The 13,488-nt window shown below is 42.5% G+C and overlaps 1 protein-coding gene across 5 annotated transcripts in view; it reads right to left on the reverse strand.

Annotated features, from left to right (window-relative positions):
- The window catches only part of MYOF (myoferlin), a 178,939-nt gene that overhangs the window by 65,092 nt on the left and 100,359 nt on the right, over positions 1 to 13,488 (reverse strand). For all 5 annotated transcript variants that reach the window (XM_061402820.1, XM_061402819.1, XM_061402822.1 and 2 more), the window contains 3 exons: positions 4,258 to 4,435; positions 2,979 to 3,103; positions 700 to 806 (listed from right to left, as the gene is read on the reverse strand). In XM_061402820.1, coding sequence (XP_061258804.1) covers positions 700 to 806; positions 2,979 to 3,103; positions 4,258 to 4,435 — 410 coding nt within the window. The remainder of the gene's footprint in view (positions 1 to 699; positions 807 to 2,978; positions 3,104 to 4,257; positions 4,436 to 13,488) is intronic.

Consider the following 13,488-nt stretch of genomic DNA (forward strand, 5'->3'; position numbering starts at 1 on the left):
GGCATTCGCTCAGAGGCAAGGAGGGTGGCGGGGGTGGGTGGACAGCCCTGGTTCTTACTAGTAGTGTAAGTTCTGAAATACTCAATATGCTTTTCTTTGGGGACTTCCCTGACCTCTGCTTTATTGGCCAACATTTAAAATGAGTTCAGAATGATCACTAATGCCCAGAGATCTGAACAGTTTCCCCAAGTCATAAAGGTTCTCCAGCTTCACCTAAGGAAGGCTTGGCCAGGGGACTCATTAGCCATCTGACAGTAAAGTAAAACCGCTGTTTCTGAAAATGTGTTTATGAATTAAGAACGCTGTTCTAAATGGCTCTAAAATTAATGCCCCACCATCAGATCCCATTCTCTGTGGGAGCCAGGAGTCACCTTTCCTGGGGTGGTGGGCACACCAGGGCTGCCTGGAGGCAGAGGCCAGACAGACCAGCCCTCCCTGCTGCCCAACCCTTCCCCTGCGGCTGCACCCGGCCGACTTCCTGGAGGGGGCCCCAGCCTCCCTCCTCTGCTTTGCAATTGGCACCAGCAGAAAGCAGAGCTTTTCCTGCTGGTGATTCAGACTCTTCCCTTTTGAGAAACTTGGCTGATTCAAATTATTTTTCTGGCAAATGCTAGAAAATTCTAGAGACTCTTCTGGTCTTACAGTTTAAGAGAGGGGAGCACAGCTGGGGATTCTAGAGTACAAGTAAGATCACTGTACCTTGTGTCTTCGATAACTTCATCCATGAGCTTATGCCACATTTTTGCCAGTTCGTTCGAAGGAATTTTACCTTGTATCCCTGCTTTTAGAGCCTCTATGTTTGATTGCTGAAGAATATGGAGAGGGGAGAAAGAATTGGTAATTGTGCATTATACCCAACAAAGGTTTAACTTTTATTTTCAAGAAAAATACACAAAAGGATTTAACAGAAAAATGAATTTTTTTCCTTCATTTAACATGTTCCCCACAAATTAACACTATTTTTCCTCAAAATGAAACCAACACCAATATATAAAGTAATAAGACAACCTTTTCCTGTAACTTTGACCTTTGAAATGAAGCAAATTTTATATATTCAGAAAGTAAATAAAAGAAAAACCAACAAGGATGGGGGAAGGAACCCTAAAATGGAATGTAGAACACGAACAAGTGAACCTAACTATATTCCACATGAATAACATAATACACTGAATTAGCCCAAGTAACTTTTGAGCACAATGATTCCCTCAGTTTGAAGGAAGGAAAGAACTGTAAGTATATCAAACTCTAATTAGATCTGTTTTATCCCAGTACTTTACCTATGAAGAACTAAACAAATGAGTAAATATACTGACGATAATGGAAGCTGGAGAAGGGAGCTATAAATATGGAAACAGGGAAGACTAGAATAAACCCCGTAATACTATCAATAAAATGGAATTGAAGTCATCCTTATAAACTCATTGCATTCAGTATACTGACAGATATAAAACATACATGTGTATACACACATACGGGTTTGTCTGCTGACAAGGCCTAGAAGCAAAGGCGTCTCAGTAGTAGTGAACACTCCAGGACCCTACCAGATATTCTTCTTTACATTCCTCTCCCACTCAAAGGAACCAGGGCTCCTTAGAGCAAGTGTGCTTCCAGAGCTGGGCCACAGAAAGTATAAGATAAACCCAGCACGTATTACTGTGTCACTTTGAGCATCTACCAACAGAGAGCTTGAGGGAGAGCCCACCATGGTCCCCAGAAGTCTGACCATGGAAATCCACCCTCCTGTCCAGATTATTATGGAATTAGGACAGTGAAGAGAGCTGATGAAAAGACTGAAGATGAAAAAGGCTGGAAATACCCAAAACATAATTAGAATAGAGGTGTGACCAATTCCCACGAAGTCCCTTGAGATGGAAACTTGGAAATTAACACCACAACCACACTGTGCATCAATTGTAACTTTGTTATGTGGACAATTATGCCTAAGTTAAATGTACAGTTCTCTTCAATATTGTCTTTGAAGCATAAAACAACATTTTCAGATTTTGCCGTGGGGTCTTAGCTCAAGTATATTCCAGGACCCCTCTGCACCGTGATACAAGGCTGACAGAGGCTGGAACACCTTAGAGAAATTAATACTCATAGAATTTGGAAATCAAAACACTAATCCCAGATGGATTCTATCAGTACCTGACAGAAATAACTTAGCATCTTTGACTTGATTAGAAATATCCCAACCATGTTTTCCTCCTCTCATTAACATCAACCAGATGGATAACCACAGATGTCACATCTATGCAAGTTCCCACCAGAGGGACTCTCCCACCTCCAACAAGAAAGTCCTCTGAACCCACTTCTTCCACAGTAGGGATTTTTACTGCTTTGACAGCAAAGCTCTAAGGGGCGCAACATTTCTATTGGAATGAACCATTCTCCACACCATATTCCACATACAAATTATGGAACAAAGTGTGAGCTGTCCTTCTACTTCAACATCCATCCTCTCTTTTCCGCAGTAACTGAACTTGCGCCTGGACACACGCCTGTGCAGGCCTGAGACTGCATTTCCCACTCTCTTGCAGTAAAATGTGGTTGCATGACTGGATTCTGGCCAGTGGGAAGTGAGGAGAAGTCAAGTGTGTGACTTCTGGGTCTTTCCCTTGAAGGGAGAGCCTGGGTCATCTTCTCCCCTTCTTTCCCCTTCCTTCCGACTGAAGGGGTGGTGTAGTGGTGAGCTGCTTCTCCCTTGCAAACAACGACAATGCCATAGTGATAGCAGAGCAACAAGGTGGAGGGGGCAAGAGCCTGGGTACCCCAGAACCACTGAACCTCCATACCAGCCTTGGATTACCTACCTCCACTGTTACTAAGGAAATAGTGTTCACCTTGCTTACCATTACATTCTGAGGTCTTGTGGTACCTCAGATACCACCTCAGTAGCCTAACTGCATTCTAACCCGCATTCTAACTAATACATAATTCACCCTTTGGTGAAAAGGAAATGTAGAAAAGAAACTCACCAGCCTTTCTGCCATGACTAGGAGCGTGTTCACAGCATCCAGGCGATGACTAATATCCTCCCAGTAGGAAGTCAGTGTAACAACTGGCTTCGTGTGGGCCCAAGGCAAGTAGTAATAGTAATTTCCTGGTGTAGAATATTGAGGGTCAGTGAACACTGGACACGTAACATATTTATTGAAGAGATGTACAAACTGGACTGCTTGGTTAATCATAGGCCTGGGGGTGTGGTTCGGAGTAGTCTGATGCTTTCATTTTATTTAATTAAGCAACTGAGGGATAAATAAAAAGTCCGTATTCGTGCAGCCTGCTTTGAAAAATCTCTCTAAAAGGCCCTGGTAAACCTAGCACAATGATCTCAGGATCTTTTGGTGATTTGGGACCATGCATCTGAGCATCACTGATAATTACATAACAGGGTAGCAGAAAACAGAGCATAAGAGATTAGATTATATGTATTTGTCCCTGAAAATGGTTATCCTAAGCAAATATTTTTTTGGAATGGGACAAGAAAAAAAAGAATTTCCTGTTTTTTGAAAACCTTAGTTGGATACATGGAATTTGGTATTGCTCAGAGCCTTATAAAGATTAGCCCACATTTGCTAGCTTAACACAACTTGCATAAAAATTAGCTAAAAACTGTGGCAACGCTGTTGAGACATTGGATCAGAATTTCTTCCTCCCTTCTCTTTACTCTCCAACCATTTGTCTGTATCTTTATTAGGGCATTCTCATACTCTGACTTCTATTACGATTTATTTTATACTCTAGAATGTAAGTTCTATAAAAGCAGGGACTATTTTCCATCCATCTTGGTTTGAATATAGCTATCTAATCCTCATGGCAACTCTAGAGAAGATGAGGGATAGAATGAAGTGATGTGCTAAGGTCATAGTGCTGGGGAGAAACAGAGCGATGACCAGAAGCTGATTTTCCATCCACTTCAACTACTCAAACTAAAAGCAACTTGGGGCCAGGCAGGGCAGAGGCGGGCAGGGGCAGGAGCTGTTTTAGGGGAGGCTCAGTGTTCAGCTAGCTGCCATCTTATGACTTTACAAAACAGAGCCAGTGTCAAAATTGCGCATGGGAGAAGCCTCGAGATGCAGCCCCTGGAAAAGGGTCTGCGTCTAAACTCCAGCCACCTCTCTTCCCCATTCCACCATTCTACCACGCATATGCTGGGAATACCACCTGCCGGAGAGAGAATGCACTGCGTGTCTCTCATCGCGTGGTGCGCCCCCTGTAAACGTGTGCAGGAGGGACAGCCAGCGTCAGTCTTACCATCAAATACAGCACGGCTATACTGAGTGGTTGATGCCAGAGGCTTACAAGTCGTGTCAAACTTGTTGCCGTAGTTCCCGATGCTGACTTCAAACTGAATGGCCTCGCCAATGTCTTGCAACATGGTGGCTGAATGGAACACAGCAGACAGGCTGTACTTCCGCCTTCGCTGATATTTCTGCAAAGCACCAGCAGACACAAGGCTCAGAGAAACTCCTTTTGCTCTTATTTACACATGGAACTCTAGCAGATATGGTTCTAACCCTAATAATTAGTGCTGAGTTAAATGCCAGGGGATACTGGCTCAGTGGTAAAGAATCCACCTGCCAATGCAAGAGACTTGGGTTCAGTCCCTGAGTTGGGAAGATCCTTCGGAGGAAGGCATGGCAGCCCACTTCAGTATTCTTGTCTGGAGAATCCCATAGACAGCGGAGCCTGGTTATAGTCCATGGGGTTGCAAAAGAGTCAGACAGGACTGAGTGACTAAGCACAAGTAAAAAATGACAGTGGAGAATGTTCTTGGATGTAGCAGTTCCCCTCGTACTCACACAGAGGGCAGAGATAGAAATACCAGGATGTTCTTTGCAGAGTTGATTGAAATAGAGGAAAAAAAATGAAAACAATACAAATGTTTAACAACAGGCCACTGGATAAGCAAATTATGTTACATCTGTGAAAGAAAGTGAACATTGCTCAGTCGTGTCTGACTCTTTGCAACCCCATGGACTATATTATAGTCCATGGAATTCTCCAGGCCAGAATACTGGAGTGGGTAGCCAGTCCCTTTTCCAGGGGATCTTCCCAACCCAGGGATCGAACCCAGCTCTCCTGCACTGCAGGTGCATTCTTTACCAGCTGAGCCATGAGGGAAGCCCACGCATACTAGACTGGGTAGCCAATCCCTTCTCCAGTGGATCTTCCCAACCCAGGAACTGACCAGGGTCTCCTGCACTACAGGTGGATTCTTTACAAACTGAGCTATCAACATCCATGCAATGGAGCAAAAGTTCATAAAAGGACTTAGGTAGATACATATGCACAAACATGGGAAAAAAGGTGTATTTTTAAAGAAAAGAAAGTGAAGTTGCTCAGGCGTGTCCGACTCTTTGTGACCCCATGGACTGTAGCCCACCAGGCTCCTCCATCCAGGGGATTCTCCAGGCAAGAATACTGGAGTGGGTTGCCATTTCCTTCTCCAGGGGATCTTCCCGACCCAGGGATCGAACCCAGGTCTCCTGCATTGCAGGCAGACTCTTTAACCTCTGAGCCACCACATTAGATTCTTAAGTGAACCCAATAAATATATATTTTAATACTGTCATATACAAATAATATGCAAATAAAGAATATAAATCAAGTTGTTAACAGTAGTTACGTTCGGGAAGGTAGAGAGATTATGGTTAACATTACTATCTAACTTACACATTTCTAATGATTTGAATTGTTAGGTATTCTGTAGTCACAAATGATAAGACTTTCACTGTCAGTCTCTTCAGCAAGTGGTGTTGGGAAAGCTGGACAGTCACATGCTGGAAAGCATGCACATCAATGAAGTTAGAACACACCCTCACACCATAAATTGAACACGGCCTAAAGGCTTATATATATAAGACATGACACCAAAAAACTCCTAGAAAAGAACATATGCAAAACATCTCTGACATAAATCCCAGCACTGTTTTCTTCAGTCAGTCTCCCAGGACAATAGAAATAAAAGCAAAAGTAAACAAATGAAGCCTAATCAAACTTATGAACTTTTGCACAGCTAAGGAAGCTGGATCCTATGGCAGTTCTAATTTTAGGAGGACCCACCATGCTATTTTCCATAGTAATTGTGCCAATTTACATTTCTACCAACAGTACATGAGGTTTCCCTTTTCTCTGCATCCTTGCCAACATTTGTTTTATTTGCTGCTTGTTTTATTACTGGCTTACTGAGTGAGGGAGTTGAAACAGGGCCAACAATGACCACGTGGAGTATCAATCAGCCTAGCAGAAATGACCATGAGCCCTTCAGGCCTTCCTTCATTAGGGTACATACAGTCTCTTGAATCCCCATCCTGCCCTAAATCCTTGCTCAGATAGCATCTCGCCTTCTTTATGGATCATATTACCACTGATCTTCAGACACTTTTTTTTTTTTTTTCAGTCAAAGAGACATGAAATGGTTTAAGTTGCTGTGCTTCATTATGTCTTGAGCTTTCTGCCATTTAATTTTGTCCACATCCAGAGTCTGTTCTGGGTTCTTACTGGAACTCAGTCTCTATATACTTGCTCAGCTTGGAGATGAGAACATGTGTTTACTATAGAGTAACCACATTGGCTGTGTGCTCCACTGGGAAATGTGTGGGACCTACAAATGGTAATATTCAAATTGCTTAAAAAATTTCTCAACATAGCAAGTTTTGTTCAAAAACCTCTAAAGACGGAACTCCCAGTTCCGTAGTCCTTTGCGTTTTGGAGGTCACATAGCTATCTTACTTTGACAACTGGTGACTTTGTTGTTGTTGCGCTTTTTCCCTATGACTTCTCTACCAATTCGTGTACCACCATCTAAGTAGCAGAAGAGTGACGACTTTCACTTCTAAAAAGCTAATAAAAATTATTTCACGCCTGAAGGATATTTACTAACTGATTTTCCTTCCCTTGTTATTCACTCATACCATGCATGACCTTAATTCTGTAAAATGAATCACCACCATGGGTGGGTCTTCTGCCCAGTATGATGCAAGAATGCAGAAATTCATTTGCAGAAGTACTTAACCAACTATTTCTAAAACTTTAAAAAAATTATGGTAAAACACACATAATGTAATCCAACATCTTAACTGTTTTTCAGTGCACAGTTCCATGGCATTGAGTACATTCATGTTGTTGTGCTACCATTACCACCATCCATCCACAAGAACTTTTTCATCTTACAAAACAAACTCTATCCTTTCAATATTAATTTCCCATTTCTACCTACTTTCTGTCTCTGTGAGCTTAACAACTCTGGAGTACTTCATGTAAGTGGAATCAAACAGTACTGTCCTTTCGTGACTGGTTTATTTCACTTAGCATAATGTCCTCAAGGTTTAGCCATGGTGTAGCATGTATCAGAATTCCCTTCCTTTTTAAGGCTGAATAATACTTCATTGTATTATTGAATGATAAGCTGAGACATATTAAAAGACTTAAGTGTTTATGTAAGCAAACATCCATTGGAATTGGCAGCAAAAACTGGAATTGCTTACGAGCACTCCAGGACAGGAGTGAAGAAAAAACCTTTTACAGCACACAGGCAGAAGGAAGGCAAGGAGATTATTTGATTGGCTATAGCTTAAGTGGTTGCATTATTTGGGAAAGCCCACTTGGATATTTCTGGTTTGTTGTCCTTTGATTTCTTAATCTCGAAATATTGCCAAACCTCAGTTTTGGTTTGCTTAATGTAGGTTGCCAAGACATCAGAGCCACCTCTGTCTAATGGCCTCCTTGTTTGGTGGCTTAGTCGCTAAGTCATGTCTAACTCTTGCAACCCCATGGACTATAGCCTGCCAGGCTCCTCTGTCCATGGGATTCTCCAGGCAAGGATACTGGAGTGGGTTGCTGTTTCCTTCTCCAGGGGATCTTCCTGACCCAGGAATCGAACCTGGGTCTATTACATTGTAGGAAGATTCTTTATGGACTGAGTTACAAGGGAAGTCCTAGCCTCCTTGTTTAATTAATAAAATAGTATGTATATACCACATTTTGTTCATTCGTTCATAAATTTATGAATTCATGGATGCTTCCACCTTCAGCTACTGTGAATAATGCTGCTATCCATTTGCTGTACAAATATCCACTTGAGCTCCTGCTTTTGATTCTTTTGAGTATATAACCAGCAGTGAATTCCTGGATCATATGGGCTTCCCTGGTAGCTCAGCTGGTAAAGAATCCACCTGAAATGCAGGAGACCCCGGTTCAATTCCTGGGTCAGGAATATCCCCTGGAGAAGGGATAGGCTACCCACTCCAGTATTCCTGGGCTTCCCTAGTGGTTCAGCTGGTGAAGAATACGCCTGCAATGCGGGAGACCTGGGTTTGATCCCTGAATTGGAAAGATCCCCTGGAGGAGGGTAGAGCAACCCAAGGTAGAGTATCCTTGCCTGGAGAATCCCCATGGACAGAGGAGCCTGGCGGGCTACAGTCCATGGGGTCACAGAGTTGGACATGACTGAGCAACTAGGCACAGCACAGCACAGCCATGGTAATTCTATTTTACACTTCTTGAGTACCATTTTAAAAACATCTGACAGTGACTGCAGTTTGCTGTCTTAAAGAAACTTGGGTAGACTGATCAAGATGGCAGAGTAGTAGGCCATGACGCTCACCTCCAAGATATATAAAAAATGCATCTACGTGAGGAACAATTCCAACAGAGTATCTACTGAATGCTGGCAGATCTCAGACTCTGAAAGGGCAAGAAAATCCCCATGTAACCAGGTAGGACAAAGGGAAAAAGGGGGAAATAGAAGAAAGTAAGAAGGGAACCAGGAGGGGAATGTGCCAACAATGGGAGAAAGTCTTTTCAGCAACTGTTGGTGCTGGGAAAGCTGGACAGCTGCATGTAAATTGATAAATCTGGAACACACCCTCTCATCATACACAAAAATAAACTTAAAATGGCTTAAAGACTTAAAAGTAAGACATAACACTGTAAAACTAGAAGAAATCACAGGCAAAACATTCTCTGACATAAATCATACCAGTGTTTTCTTACCAATGCCTTCAGTCTCCCAAGGCAACAAAAATGAACAAATGGGACCTAATCAAACTTAAAAACTTTTGCACAGCAAAGGAAACCATAAAAACAGAAAAATAAAAAGATAAGCTATAGGAGAAAATATCTGCAAATGATGCAATCAATAAGGGCTTAATTTCCAAAATATACAGACATATCATACAACATGACTACAATAAACAACCCAATAGAAAAATGGGCAGAAGACCTAGACATTTCTCCAAAGAAGAAATAAAAATGGAAGAAAAACAAAGAAATACAACTGACCAATGAGAACATGAAAAGATGCTCACCATCACTAATCATTAGAGAAATGCAAATCAAAACTGCAGTGAGGTACTACCTCACACTGGTCAGAGTGGCCATCAGTAAAAGCTCTACAAATAAAAAATAAATAAAAAAATAAAAGCTCTACAAATAACAAATGCTGGAGAGGATGTGGAGAAATGGAACCCCTTACATTGTTTATGGGAATCTAAGTTGGTACAGCCACTATGGAAAACAGTATGGAGGCTCCTTATAAAACTAAAAATAGAATTACCATATGATTCTGCAATCCCACTCTTGGACAGATATCTAGAAAAAACCCACATTCAAAAAGATACATGCACCCCTTGTTCACAGCAACACTATTCACAATAGTCAAGACATGGACACAACCTAGACGTCCATCAACAGAGGAAGGGATAAGGAAGATGTGGTACACACGTACAATGGAATACCACTCAGCCATGAAAAGGAAGGAAATTGGGTCATTTGTAGAGATGTGGATGAACCTACAGACTTCCATAGAGACAAGTCAGTCAGAAAGAGAAAAACAAATACTATATAATGTCACCTATATGTGGAATGTAAAATAGTACACAAATGAACCCATCTACAAAACACAGACTCATGGACATAGAGAATAGACTCGTCGTTACCAAGGGGGAGAGGGTTGGGGGTGGACTGGGAGGTTAGCAGATGTAAGCTATTACACATGGACTGCATAAACAGCATAAATATATGTCCTATGGTATAGCACAGAGAATTATATTCAGTATTCTATGATGGAAAATAATATTTTTAAAAAGAATGTATATAAATATATGTATAAATGAATCACTTGGCTGTACATAGGTAATTAGACAACATTATAAATCAACTATACTTTCAAAAAACAAAACAAAAAACCCTTGGGACATCCCACTATTACAAAACCTCCATTTTGGTTCAAGAAATTTTTGACATGGTATAACTGAAACATCCCAAAGTATTTCATTAGAAACCCCTCTGAGTCTCAAACTTTTCTGAAAGCCTTTCTAAAACATTGGTTTGCAACCTTAGCTACATATTGAAAGACACCTGAAGAGCTTTAAATTATACTTATAGCTGGGCCCCATCTTCTGGAGCTTATGCTTTAAAAGCTTCTCTACCTGAGTCCACTTTCACTTTGGTAGAGAGGGGACTGGAAGACTTTTGTCCCTTATCAGGAGTTTCCTTAAATACCTACAACTAAGTCCCCTGAAAAATCTATGGTTCCAAAGTGCTGTGGAAATTCTAGGTTTGGTTTAAATTGCATGAAAATTAAAAGTAGGAAGTTATTTGTATTAGTCAGACCTTGTATATATACAGCATGACTTGTTCTTTGTAAACCATCTAGGATCCTATCAGAGAAGGGAAGGAACAAAAATATGAAACATAATTTGGAGCCTAGGTCAGGGCTCAGAAAGAATGATCAGTATTAAGCTGGAGCCACCTGTTACTGCTCTAGCTTAAATAGACAGGAAAAAAATGTAAACAGTGATAGACTTTATTTTCTTAGGCTCCAAAACCACTGTGGACGGTGACTGCAGCCATGAAATTAAAAAGACACTTGCATCTTGGAAGAAAAGCTATGACAAACCTAAACAGCATATTAAAAAGCAGAGACATTACTTTGCCAACAAAGGTCCATATAGTCAAAGCTATGGTTTTTCCCATAGTCATGTATGGATATGAGATTTGGACCATAAAGAAGGCTGAGCACTGAAGAATTGATGCTTTCAAACTGTGGTGTTGGAGAAGACTCTTGAGAGTCCCTTGGACTGTAAGGAGATCAAACCAGTCAACTCAACACTAAAGGAAATCAATACTGAATATTCATTGGAAGGACTCATGCTGAAGCTCCAATACTTTGGCCACCTGATGCAAAAAACTGACTCCTTAGAAAAGACTCTAATACTGAGAAAGACTGAGGGCATGAGGAGAAGGGGATGACAGAGGAGGAGATGGTTGGATGGCAACACTGACTCAATGGACATGGGTTTGAGCAAACTGTCAAGGACAGGGAAGCCTGTTGTGCTGCAGTCCATGCGGTCATGAAGAGTTGGATATAATTGAACAACAATAACTTGTTACTGCAGAGAAAAGAGAAGTTAAAAGGGGAGGTGCTGCAAAGAGGTGGGGACACCACCTCTGGTCCAGCTGGCTCTGCCCTGCGCATCTCTCATGGCCAGGATTCCATTAGCTCTCTCTGGATTTTCCTGTGCAGAACTCACAGTCACCTACAGAACCCTGATTGGATCCTCACCCTGGAGGGTCTGAGCTCTAAGACAATAACGGGTTTCTGGCCATCACAACTCCTAACAGAGCAGGTTCTCACTCTGAGCAAGATTCCTGGGCCACTGTGCAAGTCAGAGTCCATGAGGGGTGCCCAGACCATCTGCTCACCTGCCCAGAGCCCTGGGGTCCTGGAGGAACAGTGAGGCTGAGAATTCTCTCCTTCCCCCAGTCCTTTCCCACTTCCCCTGTGTTCTTAGAGCACAAAGAGGTGTAAGAAATAACCAGCAACAGTTTAGACCAGTCTGTAAGCCTCAGCTTCTGTTCCCTGTCCTTAGTAGCCTTGGGGAAAAACCTCCTATAACAGGGCAAGTTGAAGAACATAAATTATAGTCTATTGACTATCTCCTGATGGGTGTTTAACTTTGCAGGGCCTTCGGGCTTTCTGATTATCCATGATCAGTGTGAGCCAGTCCTGTCTGACTCGTTGTGACCCCATGAACTGCAGCACACCAGACTTTCCTGTCCTTCACTATCTCCTAAAGTTTGCTCAAACTCATGTTCATTGAGTTGGTGAGAACATCCAACCATCTGATCCTCTGTTGTCCCCTTCTCCTCCTGTCCTTAATCTTTCCCAGCATCAGGGTCTTTTCCAAGGGATGCAAGGGACTCTCAAGAAGTATAAGGTACAGTTTTAGAAGTAAATTCGGGGAAGGGGATTGTCAAGCAGAATACCTGATAAGAGGGAGAAAGTTAACAAGCTCTTAAAAGTGGCTGTGGGCCCAGGAGACATTAAAGGACAGGGGACATTAAAGGACAAAGACAAGGAGACTGTGCCAAAGAAAACTGACAGCTCGCCACCTTTGATCTAAAGGAGCTAATGGATGAATCTCAACGTACTTACTCAAGCAATACTTACTGACACTTAACGTGAGCCAGACCTATGGGAGAGCTAAGGCTGAGGATGCAACAGCGGATCTTTGACCTGCCTGATTGCCTAGGAAAATACCCAGGCTACATCCTTCTACCTATCTTTGTAGGGTCTCTTGACCAAGCCCATCTGGAGCACCACATCAGCTTCTGCTCTAGAAAGATGGGAAACCGGGATTTTTGGCAACTGAATAGGAAAAACTCACGCTTCCTCCTGTGTGTCTCCTTTACTCTCACACTACAATCACACAGTTAATACTTCTGATGCCAGATGTGCATCTCTGCACTAAATCACTTCAGTCATGTCTGGCTCTTTGTGATCCTGTGTACTATAGCCTGCCAGGCTGCTCTGTCCCTGGGATTCTCCAAGCAAGAATACAGGAGTGGATTGCCATACCCTCCTCCAGGGGATCTTCCTGACCCAGGGATCGAACCCACAACTCTTACATCTCCCGCATTGGTAGATGGGTTATCACTAGTGCCACCTGGGAAGCCCAACTCTAGGTGGGTATCCTAAAGTTTAACTCAATCCTGACTCTATCCACTTGGAGATAGTATCAGATCTCACAGGGTAAAAGGCTCAGTCCCATAACTCTACCCCCATCCACTTCCTCTGTGCTTTTGACCTATCAACTACAAATTGGAGGTTCCCATAATCCCTTCTTTGGGTTAGATTAATTTGCTGGAGCAGCTCAGGAAAACAGTTTAATTACTGTATATGTGCTGTGTGCTTTGTCACTCAGTCATGTCCGACTCTTTGTGACCCCATGGAATGTAGCCTGCCAGGCTCCTCTGTCCATGGGGATTCTCCAGGCAAGAATACTGGAGTAGGTTGCCATGCCCCCCTCCAGGAGATCTTCCCAACCCAGGGATTGAACCCACGTCTTCTGCACTACAGGCGGATTTTTTCCCATCTGAGCCACCAGGGAAGCCCACTTACTGTATATGGGTTAGTATAAAAGGATACGATAAATGATGCAGAGGAACATCAAGATGGAAGAGATGCACAGGGCAAGG

Source organism: Bos javanicus, chromosome 26 (assembly GCF_032452875.1).
Source record: "Bos javanicus breed banteng chromosome 26, ARS-OSU_banteng_1.0, whole genome shotgun sequence".
NCBI classification, from domain to species: Eukaryota; Metazoa; Chordata; class Mammalia; order Artiodactyla; family Bovidae; genus Bos; species Bos javanicus.